General features: G+C 38.3%; 1 protein-coding gene across 1 annotated transcript in view; it reads right to left on the bottom strand.

Annotated features, from left to right (window-relative positions):
• Nucleotides 1-1,873: 1,873 nt before the first annotated feature.
• LURAP1L (leucine rich adaptor protein 1 like) overlaps nt 1,874-18,719 on the bottom strand; it is a 48,584-nt gene continuing 31,738 nt past the window's right edge. Inside the window, exon 2 of the mRNA XM_008534487.2 lies at nt 1,874-2,618. Within this exon, the coding sequence (XP_008532709.1) occupies nt 2,244-2,618 (375 nt within the window). The 3' untranslated portion in view covers nt 1,874-2,243. The remainder of the gene's footprint in view (nt 2,619-18,719) is intronic.

Here is an 18,719-nt window from a genome sequence, read left to right as displayed (position 1 = left end):
TTACAGGTCTCTTAAAATGAAATGTATAAATGAATACTATTCCACACACTTCTCTCATGATGCTCTTAGGCTTTTTCATTTTCTTTCTACAGAGGGGAAATTGATAGAGGGCATGGGATAGACAAATTGCAAGGGAAGCTGATTGGAAAAAGGATGTAAAAAAGAAATTTGCCAGGTTGAATCACAGTCTGAAACTGTGACCTGAGGACAGAAATCATCTATCACGTGCTGGCTTGTTCTAGACATATGTTGGGTTTTGAAGGAGTTAGAATTTGCCCTTGATGTCTCTTATACTCCTGCTGTCTGCCCACTTCCCTCTTCTTGGGGTCCTTCTCCTTGCAATGTTACAGACATATGGTTACATATTTCATTACCCTCTGAAATTCATCAATCTTGGTTCTAAGGATGTTTTCCCTGCTAGGTCATAATGCATGCTCTTGGATTTCAATCTGATAAACAATCTATGCTAAAAATTGCTTGGTTTAATTCTAGATTAAAACCAAACAAAATAGCCAACCAAACAGCCTTTACTAAGTTGAAGGTAAAAGTAAGCAGAAAGGCAGAAATATATGAGGAATGGTTAGCATGTGGCCAACTCCCGGATTCCCCTATAAAAGCACAATCCTGACTCCGGACATATGATTTTAGGAAAGGGCTGGGAAAGCTCAGTATTGGAAAATGCAGGTCCCACTTATTGGAAGGAAAATAGTCACATTTTTTTTGTCATGGGCTTATATTTGCTTTCTCATCTACACTTTATTATTTAATTTCATTAGGTAGCAAAGGTACTGAGTGTTGTTGTTAAGAATAAGACAGACCCAAGTTCAGATCCCAGCTTTGCCACTTACTGGGAGATTTGACCCAGTTACCTACCTTCTACGTGCCTCAGTTTCCTGAAACACAGAAGGGAGACAATCCCCACATCATGAAATTCATGTGGTGGTAATGACTATGTCAAGCAATTTATGAAAAAGGACTAGTGTAAAATATAGACCTTGTAGATTTTAATTGGAAATTGAATGATATATGTCTTAGAAACAAACAATACATTTGACAAGTGTGTAATAGGTATATAATAACAATGGAAATTTTGGGGAAACTATTTCTTGAGTATGGATATTTTTGTTATGAATAGGAAAACTTTTTGACTCATATTATAAAATGTTTAGTGCTGAAACATTTCATTACAAAGAATAGTTTGAAATCTCACTGACTTCACTCACTGGGAATCATCAAGGTAAAAGAAATGTGGAGGATTAATGACATCACATCAAAACTAAATGTTCACTACATGAGTTATATTTTCAGATGTCATTTCAGAAAACTAAGAGATTATTTATCTCAGGATGAAAGGATATTATATTAAATTTCATAAATATGTAGTAATTCTGCTTCCCATTATCTGTCTATTCATATGTATGCATCTATGTTTTTATGCATCCTATCAGAATTGCAAAATGCACACAAGTAAATGTCAACAAAATCTCAAAATACAATTTCATTTAGGACGCCTTAACCTCTAATCACCTTGATACCTAATCTCAATGACTCTTTGAAATTTGGGAGACTCATAGATCTTATCACATAACTTAGTCTACAGTTTGAGTTAGAATCACTGATGACAAAATGCTGATCTACAATATGAACACAAAGTTGAAGTGAATAGATTGCAGATAGTTGGGGCTTCCAAATGATTGTCATATGAATTATGTGACTAACAGTATTGTTGATTTTACACTAGGAATCTGTGGGCTAGAAATAATCCCTAACTTTGTCCCAAGCATTTTGTTCAACGTAATATACAACCAGTAATAAACCTCAACATGTTCTGGAAGAAGAAACTTTGAATCATTTAAGAATATAAGCAACAAAATTGTTATCAGACTTTGGTTTATTGTAAAATTTAGCAAAGTTTTTCTTGTAATCCCTGACCCCTTGCTCTGAAAACAAAAGCAAAAACATTATTATTGCTTAGTCTTTTCCCCCTACTTTATTTGTGCCACTGTAAAATAAGGGAGAAAAATCATTGTAATAAATAAAAACAGAGATGTAAGAAAGAAAGATAAATCAGTCCAGATGAGAAATATTAGAAGCAACAGAAATACCATTGAGCAGTTTCAAAATAAGCTTCTTTTAAAAAGGTTGTCATAAAAAAAAAAAAAATCACACCAAAAATATAGCAGCAGAGAAGAAGGATAAATACAAGTTAATTGCACACCAGTCCCATTCAAAAAACTGGGTCATTAGCCAAAGCAGTAGTATTCAGAATCCAATTTGGGACGCTTGTGCAGTGCCTGTGAGTCCTCTATTATGGAGCTGTCACTGAGTCGGTCCAAGTCTGAGGGGGTCTGATGGCCCGGGACATCATCTGCCAGTGTGTCCAGATAGCTCCCCACGGAGATGCCGTCCAGCCCATCACTGCCATCGTGTAGGCTATTGTAGCTGCCACGTAAGGAGGTGCTCTGACTCTCCAATAAACTGCACAGGCTGCCACTGAGACTGCTGCCTCGGCTGGTGATGGTAGCTTTCTCTTCAATCATCCACTTGATGGACTCAATGCTCTCGTTGATAACGAGCAACTGGCGCATGAGCCTCACGTCTGTGGCTCTGAGGGTAACCTATGGAGAAGGGGGAGAAAGGAAAGACAGGCCAGTTATTCTGCATTCTTGAAAGACCCCAAATTCATTTGGACTCTATCTTCTGTAATCCATAATTTTAAATTCACAGAATAAAATATAATTCACTTGATCTCAGGATATTTTTTGATAACTGCTGACCAATGGTAGGAGGAGTCATAATCAAAGAACTCACTTCCTGCCAGATGTATCAGGCTCCAAAACTGGTAATAAAACTCCCACTGCATTCCTGACTCTAACCAAGCTGGCTGGGACTATCATATTGAATGTCAGGTTCCCTGCTAAGAAACTTATTCTCTCTCTGGCCAGATTAATAGTTTATCCATGTTTACTTTGGAATATGTGTGTGGATACTGAGAGGTGGGGAGAAGAGGAATGTGTAGAAATTAAGGCATCAGCATCGTCATCATTGTAGCAGCTCCCTATTTTTGAGCGATAATGTGCCAGGAATCATTATAGAAGTTCAACATTCATTATAGTAGCAACCCTGTAACACACATATTATCTTTATCCCAATTTTACAGATAAAGAAACCGAAATCTTCAGAAAAGAGACCAAAAAGGTCTGCACTCTTTATGACTATATTGACATAAACAATACCGAACAATGCTTTTATTTTTGTTATTTATTTATTTATTTGTGGTGAGGGCGATTGGCCCTGAGCTAACATCTGTTGCCAATCTTCTTCATTTTGCTTGAGGAAGATGGTCCCTCAGCTAACATGTGTGGCAATCTTCCTCCATTTTGTATGTGGGATTCTACCACAGCATGGCTTGATGAATGGTGTGCAGGTCCATGCCTGGGATCCGAACCCACAAACTGAGGGCTGCCAAAACAGAGCATGCGAAACCAACCACTATGCCATGGAGCCAGCCCATGCTTTTATTTTTAAGAAACCTAAATTGCTTTAATATTCCCTGAATCCAAAAGGGGCTCATCCATTTTACAAGATGAAGTATACAGATATTTTCTGTAAATCTAATTATTTGCTTCAGATATGTCAGGGTGGCTCCAATCAAAATTGGGATATGAGACTCTGAGAAGGTTCTAGAACTCCCCCAAGTGCCTTCTGATAGTTCTAAGTTACTTCAGAGAAATCTGTCTTCACAGCCACAAAGCAGAATTTCTTTGGAGTCCCTACAGTTCAATGGAAACATTTGCTACGTCAAGGGTGTGGTGGTTCTGGGGAAGGTAGGGAGAGGGAGGTTGTAAGAACTCACGATTGGCCCGGCCCTGTTCTTGTTGGAACTGAAGGGATGTGGCTCCTCTAAAGAGTCCAGTGCCCGGACTGGGAGGCAGGGACATGTTTGGCCACTAGAGGTCCTAGTCACATTCATTATGGTTTGGATGGGATTCCTGTTCATTCATTTGGGGTCTTTAACCCAAGAGGGTGGCCTTGCTAATTCTTTTTTTAAGATCCAGGGCGAATTCAGATTTGTGGGTTTCTAGAATTATCAAAGGCACTCAGTTGTGAGTGACTCAAGCCATAAGGGAGAAAGGAGCCTATTATCTTCAAACGTATGTATTCATATTGCAAAAATATTTCCTGGTTAGGAGTTAATCCATAACTGAAGGCAAACTTTGGATTGACTGAATGTGATCAGCAAGCATTAGGAGAGATGGAATTTCTACCAATGACTTCAAAGATGTGAGATTACAGGTTTTAAAAAATACACATGCATATATATATATATATATATAGCATAAAGTACAATTTAAAAATTCAGTTTGCTAGAATATTAAATAAAGTGACTTGGGTGACTTCCTTATCTTCCATGAGAAAAGCACTGAAAATAAATTGCATAGAGGCTAACAATGAAAATCATTTCTCTCTGATGGTGTTCAGACAGAGAGATGCGAACTTAGTAAGTCTTGAGATGCTTTTCTATTGTGGTGCGGTCTCAGTGACCTTGCAATGACGTTATGTTGGAGAAGGAGGCTTTCTGGCAGTCTTTATGCTCAAATTCACTCACACACCCCATGAGGCATCAAGATACTATTTAAGTTACAAGTAACACAGCAAATATTTACAAATTACCAACAATTTGCGTAGGTCCACTGAGGAGTGTAGAAAATCAATATGAGCCAAAGTCTGAAATTCTTCGGTTAGGCATCTGTAGCTGATAAAACTTGCTGTGCCCATTGAAGGCATGGTGCAATACAAACGTGACCGTTCCCAAGAGCTCCTGAAATGACCCACAGCTGCCTTTGTTCACATCCCCACCCTGTCCCGTGAAAGTGTTCCAGCCCATGCCCAGCTCTGGGTGTGTTGCCTGTTATTCCCCTCCCTTGAAATACTTTACTCTCTTCCTCTCAAATCCTCCCATTCTTGAAGTCCTCCTTCTTTCATCAAGCAGTACTTACTGATTCCAGTCTCCTCTGCTGACCCGCTTAACCTCCACAGTCCTTTTAGTTTGCATCTCAACAGGATAGATTCATTTCGTACCATCTTACATTGCTACCTATTACTGTGTCTTTTAGCTGTTTCTTCAACTAAGCTTTAAGTTCCTTAAAGAGAGAAGGCATGTCTTACATTTCTTCCATCTCTTAAGATGTGTCCTAAGCACTAATTTATTTTTTTAGAAATAGTCATAATTTTAGGATCTGTGAAAGTTCAGCTCTTGAGACAATAATAATTTACATTCCCAGCAACTGTGTCACTTGGGGGTTAAAACACTTAGGATAAATTTTTTTCAGCAGTTTTTGTCTGAGCTACTCAGTGGCTGCATCAAATACAGATTTTTCAATTTTATTGAGCAATATGAATAAGTAGGAAGCAGACTATGAAGTAACAAAGGATTCCTTTCACCATGAAATGATTTATTTAAATAAGAAAATCCTTGTCTTCTGAAGGCAAACATTCACAGGCCATTGAACCACTCTGTTGGGGAAAAAAAAATGAGGAAAGCAAGTCAGTTAGAACGTGTTGATCCGGCAGATAATGATTACGGATTTAACTGTGTCTAACTCTGTGTTCTCCCGTGAGAGAGTAAACAGCTTCCCACTGTGGGAGCGCTGGGCCAGCCGGTTCACACGGCTGCCTGTCCATTACCTGGAGCTCCAGGCTGCTCCACACTGTTTTCTCGTAGAACCAAGGTGCGGTTACAGAGCTACTCATGAACCTGGAAAGTATGAGCAATCCACCACCGAAGGAAATCACAATGTTGCTTCTGTCTCCAGTAGCTGCCCCACCTTTCTTCACTGTTATTCCTGTCAGTCCTTAGAAGTCTGGTAATGACGAACAAGAGAGTACACTTGCCCACTGCAGGAAACTGTGCACTTCTTTCACTTGAGGTGTTAGACGGTCCCATGACTTTAATCTGAGGATATTGAGAATTGGGAGGCCCTGGCAGGGTCTGATTTTGTGTCCTTCTCCTTGGAGAGCCCATTTCTGATCAGTCACGTTTCCAATACCCATGCCTAGTTTTACGCTACATTTCTATGTTGTTTTTGTTCCCTTCGTAATATTTATGACTAGTTGAAATCATTCTGCTTATTATTTGTTTACTTGTTTTCAGTCGCCTCATGAGCGTGTAATCACCAGAGTACAGGGAACTGGGTCTGTCCTGTTCACCACTCTGTGCCCAAGACCCGCATGAGTGCTTGGTACACAGTAGGTGCTCAAAAAGTATTTAGTCAAGTACTGAACGACTGCTTCAGACTGGACCATCTGTCAGGAACACCCCTCCCCTTGGGTCAGCGACATGTGACTTAAGAGGAAGGAAAGAGGCAGCTTCAGTTCTGAAGCATTCTCAGCAGGCAATCCCATTCCTATTCATTCACAGGATGCAAACACTGAGTAACTGGTACAAGGTTATTCCTAGCTTCAGTGTACAGATCACGAGATAGTATCTCGGGAAGGAAGTGGACTTCAAGGTGTGATTCACACTCCAAACATTACTCTGTTTGTCCTGAGGTGATAACTGGTACCAGCACAGCTCAGGTGTTCTGTAAACACTTGGTGCAATGAGTTGAACAAAGGGAGCAAATAAACAAATAGGACGTTCACCAAAAAATAAACCAGGTTTGCCCTGATCGATCCAAAGAGATGTGGATGTCCTTTCCTCTTCCCTCTCCCCGACTCTGGCCCTTACAGTTATTGCAATGTGTTTCATCTTCATTCTTGAGTCTCTTGTGCTTCAGGACTGTAGTATAAAGGTCCTTGTACTCTAGACTGAATGAACGCTGAAATTTCACGTCATGTTCAACGAGCGATGAACTGGTATATGGTGGAACTTGAAATGAGGGATCTTGAAAGAGAAAATATTCTTAATAATAAACTTTTCCAGATCTCTCATTTTAATAATGGAAGAATACAAAGGTTATGAATTGGCTCAGTGGAATCCAAGAAAGCAGGAATGGAGTCAAATTTTCAATGAATCAGGGAGTTGCTAAACAAGCTGACTTCTTTTGTGCTGCTGTGTGAGGAACACAGCACAGGGTTCTGGCCCCCCACTGGTCTGTCTACCTATGTGACTTTGGGCAAAGAGGCTCAGCTCAGGGCCTCAGCTTCCGTATACCTGAAAAAAAATCAGAGGGTTTTCTTCTGAGCTCCAGGCAGCCACAGGCCTCAGTGGAGGCAGTAAAGCAGTCTTTACAAAAGGAAGATTTAATTCAACTGAGGAACCCACCTATCACTTGTGTCTGCAATTTGTGTCGAGGTTTCATTTAAGATGCTATATGATAAGAAGATTCTGTAGATCAGGTCATCTCAGGATTTCCCTCCATTCTGACAATGGTTTCTGAGTCTTTGTCATTCCTGCGGCCTTTTGATTACTAAATTGTTGCTGCTGTGAGACAATTAGGCAAGCTTTAGAGAGACAGATCAATTTTGCTGCTCAATATCTCCAGTAAAAGATTTAGCTAGCAAAACTCATAGCTAAAGCCAGAAGTCTGAGCTCTATGTGAATTTTAATCACCTTATCAGAAACTGTAAGGTAATAGTAATTTTAACCCTTGCTATTTAGGTTTAAATAAAAATCATATCTGTGATCTGCTCCAACCTAAACATACATATCATCTTTAATATGACTACATGTTAACAGAAGGGTGCACATGAGCAGCAGGGAGATTGTCCACTCTACCTTGTCATACTGCAGGCTTGTACTCATATCTCTCATAAAGCTGTCTTTCACTATTTTGGTCCTTTTGTATATAAGAATTGACTAATCAGATAAAAGCAAGCCACCCCCTAGTTATGCATTCCTACTGTAACATCCACAGTAGTATCCATGACCTAAATCCCAGATGTCCAGGAAACTGTAATAACAATTAGAAGGGAGAAAGACTACTTTAAAAGCAAGTCCTTAATCACGTACACGAAGAAAGGAAGACAGAGTAGATTTGCCTTTTAATGCGATGCTCTAATCCTAGTTTCTAATTGGAGGAAGCCAAGCAGCATTTTCTTCAGATTAGTAATTGGTGGAAGGCTTCTTTTCTAGCCATATTTATTTCCAAATATACAAAAAAAAAAATTTGCAAAAGCATCAGTATGTACTACATTAAAGAGCTGTTGTAAAGGTGCTTGGAATACTGTTTTCCAGCAGTTTATCTGCGTGTTCCCTTTACAGAAGCTTCTCACGTCCAAATTTGCTCCCTCTCCAAATTCACAACAGCCTTAATTCGATGATCGCAGAAGATATGCTGCCTACCCATCCTTAAAATTTCCAGCAGTTTTATTAATAGCTGTATTTCTCAAGCACTCCTCTGTTTTCTCAGAGGATCCATAAGGATAGTAAGGTCTCTTTCCAGTCTGAGAAGACACTGTACAATAGGTCCAGCGCTGCTTTCGGTGTGGAATGCTTCGGGAGAAAAGCCTGTGGCCTTCTACAAGTGGGCGCTGTTCTGCCAACGCTTTTCTCCACTTTCTCGGCCAGTTCAAAATTTATAATAAAATTTGCTTCTAATTGGGCAACAGAGGATTCCATTTTATAGCAGTCAGCTCTGTCTTCCTCCATTTGTGGTGTTTATATGTGGAACTGAGCAATAGCTAAAAGAGTTCACTCTTTTCCCAAAACCTTATAGAAGAATAATTTCCCCAAGGACTAAATTACATACATAAAAACACTGTCATCAGCACAGCTGACGGACTGATGTTGTTTTGATAAACTGGAAAGCCGCATCTGGTTTATTTGGAGGGGGCACATGTGACTCCCTGAATCTTAAACATAAATTCCTGCCACCAGGCCTGCTCAAGAGATCTGTAGAGTTTCTGCTAGTCAGTCCTCCTCTTACCAAAGTAATACAGGGAGCTTTTCAGTCTTATTCCGTCAGGTTCTAGGTCCAGTGGATTCTTGGGTGCCTGTGATGTCAGTTCCTTTCCCATATCCTAATACAGTGAAAAGTGTTTTCCTGAGTACTTTCAATACGTATGTGCAAAATGCAATTTTGGCTAATGCAGGAGTTTGCAAATCACCTGAGCTGAAATTCACTTGTAATGGTGTAACAAACACATGGACTCCCCACATTTGTAGCCGAGAAGCTCACACACAGAACACAGACCCGACAAGAAGTGTTTCCACTAATTTATAATGAACGTTCTTTCTGCATGTGCATTTTTCTAACTTGGAACTTAAAATAGTACTTTTGCACGGAAGACTAGGACACAGGACATGGTAATGGTCTCCCCTGTGATATGTAGTGGGCCTGTTTACACTGGGAGCGGAGGAGGAGGCAGCGAGGTGTGCTGGTAAATGTTTTAACAGCTGGCTCCCTGGGAAAACTATACACACACACATACATGTAACAGAAATTGTGCCGATATAAAAGACGTGTAGCACACTTTACAAATAATACTAAAACATACAGTACCTTTTATTGTAAATTCCACATAACTAATTGAATCTCGGAATGCTTTTGTTCATTTCTGCTGAAGTCTTTTACGTACAGCAACCAGCGGTTGCAGTTCAACCACAATTAACAAATAAAATTGATCCCAATCCACTCTTTTCTCAGTAATTTTCTTTCATTACATCTGATACATGATCTACCGTTAAACTATTTTGCACCCTAGCACAAATTATATTCATTAATCTGAAACCTGTTTCAGCCTCAGCACTAGTTATGTCTGAACTTTTTACAGGTTTGTCAGTGATGTGAGCAACTTTGCTGAATTGGATAATAGTTTTTAAATACGTGGAGAATATTTCCCAATTTTTCTTGTGCTATTGATAATGTAATAGCTAAGGATATGACAAACTTCTAAGTTTAAGCTGCAGTATTCACATTTTCCCCATCACGATCTTAAGACAATCAATAAAATAAAAGTCAAATTCTGATTTATAGTGTTTTCCAATTTGTGTGCTGTAAATATTCTTATCATGGCCAATTTCAGGCTACCAGTGTGATGTCACTAAACATAGGGTTGATAAGAGATGCTCAGTAGCATAGCATTACATAGTATTTTCACCCTGTGGGTACAATAAATATTTTAAATGACCTCAAGAAAATAATTAATAGTAAAATAATTACAAATTGATGAGTAATTATTACCTTTGTTTTTCATATAACATAATTTGTAGGTTTATATACATACTTTAAGATTTGTAGGTTTATATACATACTTTAAGTGTTAATAATGACTATAATTAAAAACTAGTTCATAAAACTCCTAAACATTTAAGAAACAGCTCACACACCCCAGTAAGAGTTGGCTCCAGTATCCCATTGAAGAGACAGAATAAAGGCTTTACCTAATCTACTGCATTTGGTAACAAGTAGATTAGAGACTTTCATTTTCTCCCTTAGGGCATTTATTTTTCTATACAGGGTTAAAAGCTCAATATAATTTTATCTGTTCCGCTAAGTAGAATTTGAGCAAAATGCAAAATATTTATACCAAAGTTATTAGTGTTTTTTTATGGCAAGACTTCAAATATTGAATATAGATTATTCTTTAAGCCTCATTGAGACATGAAACATACTTAGAAAGGGAATAATTGAGATAGCTGAAACTCACTTAAGCATTTGCATTTTTATATTATAATTTTTGATGGACAGATTTCTAAAATGTGCTGCAGTCTTCTCTGTCTTGGTAAACAGAAGCAAGTAGAACCAAGCAAAATCAAGTAGGAAGGGGCCACCGTTGGAGCCTTCCTAATGCAGAGTTATTCAGCAGTGCACTTAGGGCTCTTGAGGAAATAGCACTGTAGCCCTTTCTTCATATGGTTCCAGACATCCCTCCCCCACCCAAATGCTTAATTGCCTCTCTCAGTAACTTCTTAATGTTGGTATTAGGCCTCTTTGTCACAGTCCTTCTGCCCCCTTTTCTCCCAGTCCCCCATTCTATTTCTAATCTTCAATTTGCATCCCAATGGTACTTCAGTAATTCTAAGTTGTTTCTGTCATTGAGTAGTGGAGAACTGAGTTGCAAGGAAAACTGATCTTTGCACTTCTTAGAAAGCAGCCTTAACTAGTGAGTGAATGAAGTGAGGGAGTAGCCTCTGCACCAGAATCAAGTGCAGGGGCCTTGCTCCCTCGAGCAGCGCTTCTCAGCATTACTATCCATCCGGATCACCTTGGGATCTTGTTAGAATTCAGATTCTCTTCACTAATTCTGTGATCCAGCATTTCTAACAAATTCCCAGCTGCTGTCAGTAAAGGTAGGCAGCCTCTGAAACATCTCCCAATCACCCCTTTCTACTGGTCGTCTACACCCTTGTGTAGTTTCCTGTCCTTAAGTGTGGACTGGGCCTATTGACCTATTTCTAAGGAATGGAATATGGCAAAAATGATGGGATGTCATTCTGAGAGAAGGCTACGAAAAGACTGGTTTCTGTCTTAGGTACAGTCTCTTACTTGCTCTGAGGAGAGCCATCTGCCTATTATGAGATCTACATGAAAAGGAACTGATACCTCTGGATAACAGCTAGCAAGGAGCTAGGCCTGCCAACTGCTACTGGCCACATGAGTGAGCTTGGAAGCTGATCCTTGCTAAATCCAGTCTTCAGGTGACTGCAGCCCCAACTGACATTTTGATTGCATACTTGTAAAGAGACCCTAAGCCAGAGTCACTCAGTTAATCTGTGCCCAGACTTCTGACTCACGGAAGCTGGGAGATAACACGTTTGTTGTTCACCTTGCTAAGTTTTAGAGTATTTGTTATGCAGCATGAATAACTAATACATCAATGCTGTTAGTATATGGACTACACTTTGAGTAGCAAAGGCCTAGAGATCTTTCTACTTATGGATAATATTGGGTGATGGATGCTGGACCACTGTGTCTATGAAATGCTGCTCTGATACATTGTTTCATAGTTTAAAAAAAGTGAAAAATAGAGTAAGTAGTTAAAGATTTCTTGATGGGGACAAAAATGTTCAAGGGAAGTCAAAGTCTTCATTGAGGGGCCCATCAGCATCTCCCACAGGACCACCTCTCTTCTCCCTAAAAAAGGTAGTTTATTACCCTGAAGGAGAAATGGCAGATGCTATTTCTGGTATCTAGTAACACACAAGATGCTTTCAATGGAGGTCACTTATAAATAATACTCCCTATGATTTGAGGGTCATAAAATGTAGGGTATATAATGATAAGATAATAAACTAAACAGTTAACATTCAGATGTAATTTTAAGTTTAGAATACACTAAGATTGGGGCTGGCCCCGTGGCCGAGTGGTTAAGTTCGCGCACTCCGCTGCAGGCGGCCCAGTGTTTCGTTGGTTCGAATCCTGGGCGCGGACATGGCACTGCTCATCAAACCACGCTGAGGCAGCGTCCCACATGCCACAACTAGAAGGACCCACAACGAAGAATACACAACTATGTACCGGGGGGCTTTGGGGAGAAAAAGGAAAAAAATAAAAAAAATTAAAAAAAAAATACACTAAGATTATACTGACATCATTGGATTTTCAACATTGGCAAATTTACTAAATTGGACTATTGCTTCTCAGAATTCTTCATGTAATTTGAAGAATTCGCTTTAATTTGGCCTCCGTAGGGGAAAGTGGGGAGCAGATTAGGATAGGGATAAAAGTTGCATTTATTGAGTGCCTCCTATGAGCCAGATTTTGTTTGTTAACAAAAATGTTAACCCATTTTCTTTAGAAAGGGATTTCTGTAGAACCGTCCTTTTGCATAGGAAATGTAACTGAAGCACTGGCATTTTGTTGCAATCATTCATTTTTACCAAATCTTGGTAATTTAGCAAAATTTGAAATGTTTCACTTCATGATGCCAAAGATCAGTTTTGTTTTGTTTTTCGTATGATGCCTAAACAGTGACTAAATCTTTTCACTTGGGAAACTTCGGGTGGGGCTCTCTAGATGACACGAGTAGGAGCAGTGATCTCACACCCTGGAGAGTGGCCAATGAGGAACACCTGCTCTATTCCAACACTCACTGCTAATACATTAACTTTCTTGTCTAGTGATTTTCTCATTTTTTAAAAAAACAGCTTTAGGAATATTAATAAACGTATCTGCCATTTATCCAAATACTTCCTATGTGCCATGTCTTAAATATTAATTTATCTAATAAATTTAACGTCATCATCACAACAAATCTGTGATGAAGCTAATTATTATTCTAATTATGGTTCCAGGTTGACATGTAAAAGGCTTGGAAGTTATTACTCCTACGTTCACAACAAGAAAAGAGCTGAACAGACGGAAAATCAGCATCTCTTCTTAGAGACCTCAGAAAATTGAGGTGACAGGGCAAACGGCTGCCCCTGAGAGACAAACAGGTAGATACAGAGAATCATAGCTTACCAAGAACGGAAGCCCAGAAGCAGAAGGCTCCAGCTGGAGCCAGTATAAGCAGGAACACTTTAAACTGTAACTGATGAATTGCTGAACTAGCTTGAGAGTTAGAAACTCTAAGAGGGCCCAGTTTCAAGGGAACTCCCACACTTTCATGAGTTTTACCTCCAGGAGCCCTACTGGGTTCTCACCATCCCCTGTGCTTCTAGGAGGATAGAAAAGTAACCATTGTCAAATCTCCCAGAGCTCTCTGTTCTACTAACAAGGCTTGCCATCAAGGGAAACTATTTCACCAGCGCCTAACCAAACTGGGGAGGAAGGGAAATACACAACTCAGGCTCAATAAAAGACTGAGACCTGTTCATGGACTATTGAATGCTTCTCTTTCTCTGTACCTTAGCACCACACCAATGGGGCTCCTGTGTAATAACAGGGGATTACACCTAAAAGTACTACAGGCCTCAGACTCTGTTTAAGGAGTCTCTAGGAAAGCCCAAAGATAACAGAATAGACAAAAACAAGGATACTACAGGAAATTTTAGTCTCTGACACCTACAGCTACAGCAAACAGTAAACGTAATCTAAGTCCTAGTCAGATAAATACAAAACCTCATGCTAGAGGCTTATCTATCCTAGTTCCGTTTACATCATATCCAGCTTTCAACAAAGAATGACAAGTCACGCTAAAGAGCAAAACCAAAGTCTGAAGAAACAAAGCAAGCATCAGAACCAGGCTCAGATAGGGCACAGATTTTGGAATTATTAGACTGGGAATTTAAAATAACTATGATGAATGTGCTAAAGAATCTAATGAAAAATGGACAACATGCAAGAAAGGTGGGTCACGAGCAGAGATATGCAGATTTGAAGAAAGAATCAAAAGAAAATGCTGTACATCAAAACACTGTCATATAAATGAAGAATGCCTTTGATAAATACATCAGTAGACTGGACACAGCCAAGGAAAGGATCAGTGAGCTTAAAGATGTGTAAATAGTTTGAATGTCTCTTCAATGATATGCTGAAGCATAGCCTGAGAGGCCCATCAAAGCACTAATTAATTATCTATGGGGATATACTTTCGTGTGACCTGCTCTTTACTAGTAATTTGGCCCAGACTTATGAAGTTATAAGTTGACTTGCAGATTTGTATCTGGAAGACATGAAAATGACTTCTGTCCAGTTAAAAAACAATAATCTCAAAGGTTATGGTTGTATTGTCCTGCTGGACATTAAACAATTTTGCCTCTAACTTAAAATGATTTCGTATGTCTTTCCTGAGAAAATATACAAAGCATCCCTCTAATTCTCTTTTGAACCAGCTATGCCATCTTGCTGGTTCCCTCATTAAATGAGTTAACAAATCTTGAACATGTGCTCCCTTTGTTTGTATGAGAGTCATGTTTTCAGCTTCTTGAAAATTATGCTTTGATCAATTTGGAGGTTGCCCTCAAGATGCCCAGTGTGCTCACCTGCTAGAACTAGTTAAACCGAGTTGCCCAAGGAATGGCTTCCAGAGTGGATCACAAATAGCAAGCGAACTTTACCTTTTCTGACTCTCAATTTTCTTCTTCTGATCCAGTGCTTTTTGTTCTGGTTTGTCTGCTTTGTCGTTGTGGGGGCCTGGAATTGGCCACCTCAAGATATGTCTCTTTGGCATGGGGATTGTTTGGGGCTGGTTACTTTTAATAAACTGCAGACAGGAAAGCAACTGAAAAGTAGATTTACTTACCCTTTGTTAAGAGACATTTACATCTGTAAGGGAAATCTCCATCTGTAAAGGTGTCTCCCTCTCTGTACCAGGAAGAATGGGGGATGACCTTATCTCTAGAAATTCTTATCAATGCAGAAGGCAAGGACTTAAATCTGCATTATAATCTTATTCCTGTTTACTGTGCTTGTCTGGTAACCTCCTGTAACTGACTCCCCCCACTGCCAACATCCTCCTTTGTCTTTAGGTGAGAAGGATATTTAAGGTGGGGGATTCAGCCATTTTGGCAAGTTGCTCAGGCTGCCTGAGCCTCTCCCATGTATACATGTGATAAAGCTTTGTTTGATTTTCTCCTGTTATTCTGTCTCATGTTAATTTAATTCGTTCTCCGGCCAGAAGAACCCACAGTGGGCAGAGGAAATGTCTTCCTCCCCTACATCATTGTTTCAGATTCTTGGCCAATAGTTACATGTTTTGTTTAACTCATTGTTTAGGTCATGTCCATTTCCACAGCTGAATACTGAACCTTCATGTATGAAACGTGTGTAAAACAGCCAACTCTGGGGGCTTGTGGGTACTGAATCACTAAGCCAGTCAAATTCACATACCCTATGAGTTACTCCCCATTTGGGGTAGCAGTAGTTGGCAATCTGGTTTCATGATGTGATCACTTGGTGATCTCTATTAGAATGATGGAAATCTATTCTCTATTGGGTGAGAGATGACACAGAATATGGTTAGTTGGTCTGTATTGTTTCTCTTTTAGTGTGCTCAAATCCAGGTGGAAAATATTCTATTTCCACTGAGTAAGAGAATAACCCTTCGAGAATGTGTGTTCTGTGTTTTCTAATGCTCTGTGCCTGAGATGGTAGAATTGAAGTTGCAAGTCCTGTTGGTGGTTGTGCATTTAATTGAGAAAAAACTTTTACTGCTCATTGATAAGAAAATGAAATATTTTCCTACTTCGAATGTCTTAATAAATTAAATTATAAAGTCTTTTAAGGAAAAGGAAACTTTTCTAATAATAGAGGCTACTTGTAAAAATACTTGTAAAAATTTAACAATCCCAGAATTTCAAGAAAATAAACTGAACTCTCATACACTGAATGTACTGACTTTTTTAAGGAAAAAAAAAAAGCCATTCTTCACAGTCAATGCTAGCTCAGAAGCATTTCTATAGAAGAATAAAAGGGAATCTTTAGACATATATTGGTTTGGTAGTTTTAGGTTATGACTAGCTATGTATCTTTTCATTGCTTTTTTCCAGGATAGAGAATAAACATAAAATTTAATTTTATTTTTTAAGATTTGGATTTATTTTCTAATGAAAAGACTAGTTAATATTAACTTCATAAATTTTTTATACTGATTTACTGATGATATAAGCTAATGTTTCTTCCATATATTTAATATTTAAGAAAATATACAATTATGTATTCAACTACACTGAATTATAATTCTTAATTTTTTTAACTCAACTAATTATGTTCTGTACTGTGGCAGCTTAAACATAATTTGTAAGATATTTATTAATTTTAGAACTTAGACATATTAAGTCAAGTTAATAAATAAAAATCTTCAACTTCTAAGGAAGATAGAATATTGAAACACTGATCACCAGTGTTATGGATCTCTTTAATAGTAATAAAGTGGCTGCATCTTTGGGTCATTTTAATGAACATAGTAATTTTGCCATTTACAAAGGTGTGTATTTGGCTGTGGAGATCTTATAGTTGTGTAAGCTTTGCTGGTTTGCTAAAATGCTTGGATGTGACAGACAATAATTACTCTCTTTTCAGTGTCTCTCTGAAAGATTAGTAAATTTGATTAAAAATTACGGCTTATATGCATGGTTGAGACTACACTAGGAATAATCATGGCAAAGAACTATAACTAAAATGTGTTTTGTTTATCAAAGAGGAGAGTATTTTTGTTCTCAATTAAAATTGTTCCATAATGTGAAAGAAGACAGTTATGGATAGAACTGACTTGATATTGAAAACTGAGTAAAGATACAAAAAAAAGAAACTTTATTTGCTTTGAATTATAATATCTCCAAAGATTGATTCTGAAAAAAAAGCAATAAAATGTGTAAAAATGTTGGTAAAATTTGCTGTTTTGAGGGATTAACTAGGAGATAAATTTTTGAAGGAGCTTGTGAATAAATTACTGCTAAATATATTAATGCAAAACTAGAACTAGTTTTTTTTTTTTCCTTTGTTGGAATGAAAAATTGGTATAGAAAAATTTAGATTGTTGTTAACAAGAGATAGTAAAAGGTTATTCTTCTCTGTAAACTGCCCAGATAGCAGAGATTCCTTATCTAACCTGATAACTTTCTGCACTTTGTGCTGACTTCGCCATCCTTGATTACCAAAAAAAAGGTTACTTAAAATTGTGTTGCATTCTCACTCCAAACTATAACTATTGTTTCCAGGCACATATGATAGTGTTTTAATCAAATAAGTAGATCTACTCTAATAATACTGTAACCCTTTTAATTCTGCCTTCCCAAGCTAAGACCCTAAATTCAGGGGGAAAAATTTTAAAATGTCTTTTACACCCAACTATTCTTCGAGGTCACTGCAAGGGGCCCTGGGCAATTACCTTAGATGAAGCCTGCTAGACAGCAGCCACAGCAGCCACAGTAAATGACTGGGCCTGCCTGGGTTCCAATAAGAGTATTTACGAAAACAGGCTAGCTGGATTTAGGCATTGGGTTGCCAGGGTCTCAATCTTACAGGTATTTAAAAAAGCGAAAAAAAACAAGACACTCCCTGGTGAATTTCACTCAGTATACCTTTCCTAAGGGACTATGTGACCTCTGCTCCTCTGTTTCTTCCTTATCCACCTTTTCCATCCTGACAGTTCACCCCATTAAAGAGTTAAATAAATCTTTAGCATACGCTTGTTTTAAATTTGTATGAGTCATGTTTTTTGGAAAATGTACTTTGATAGAATCAAATAACAGAGCCACAGACAGAAATCTTGTTAGAACTGGTGCAAATGCAGATGGGCCCGGAACAGCCCAGATAATGCAAATGAGACCAAGGAACTTAAAAGTGGGACTCTGCTGTGATGAAAGTTTCTGTTAATTCTTTGTCCCTAGATCTTTAACTCCTTTTTACCTTTATTTAATCACTTCTTATTTCCTATTTATTAGAAAAAAGTTACCCTTATTGCATAAGAGAACATTCATACCATGAATTAATACTTCAAATAAGACTAAATAAATTTTGTCTTTTCAATGTGAACCAAGGTGAGGTCCATGAGGAAGGAATGGCTTTGCTCTTTATTTCTAATGGATTTGTCTCTCTGATTATCTGTGATTCAGCATATACCAAGCATTGTGATGACTCAGTGCTCATAATGTCACTGAGCTGCTTACATTTTATTTCCCACAAATAGCTGCATGATATCTCTGGCACCACAGATTATCCATGACTCAACTCACGTGCTTCTAAAACACTAAAGTCTTTTAGAAATTAAAGTGTTTAAACTGTCCCTTGGCATGATACTGTTCTGAAAAATTATTGTGTTTATTTTAAATGAAATTAGTTACAGTTATTGAAATAATATTGCCTAAAATATTAGGTTCATTTTCCCCATTTAGTATTCTCCTGGAATTTCACTCTAATTAATGTAGATGGTGATTTCACCTAGATGTG

The sequence above is a fragment of the Equus przewalskii genome, chromosome 22, assembly GCF_037783145.1.
Source record: "Equus przewalskii isolate Varuska chromosome 22, EquPr2, whole genome shotgun sequence".
Lineage (NCBI taxonomy): Eukaryota > Metazoa > Chordata > Mammalia > Perissodactyla > Equidae > Equus > Equus przewalskii.
This window is presented reverse-complemented; position numbering and strand designations above follow the sequence as displayed.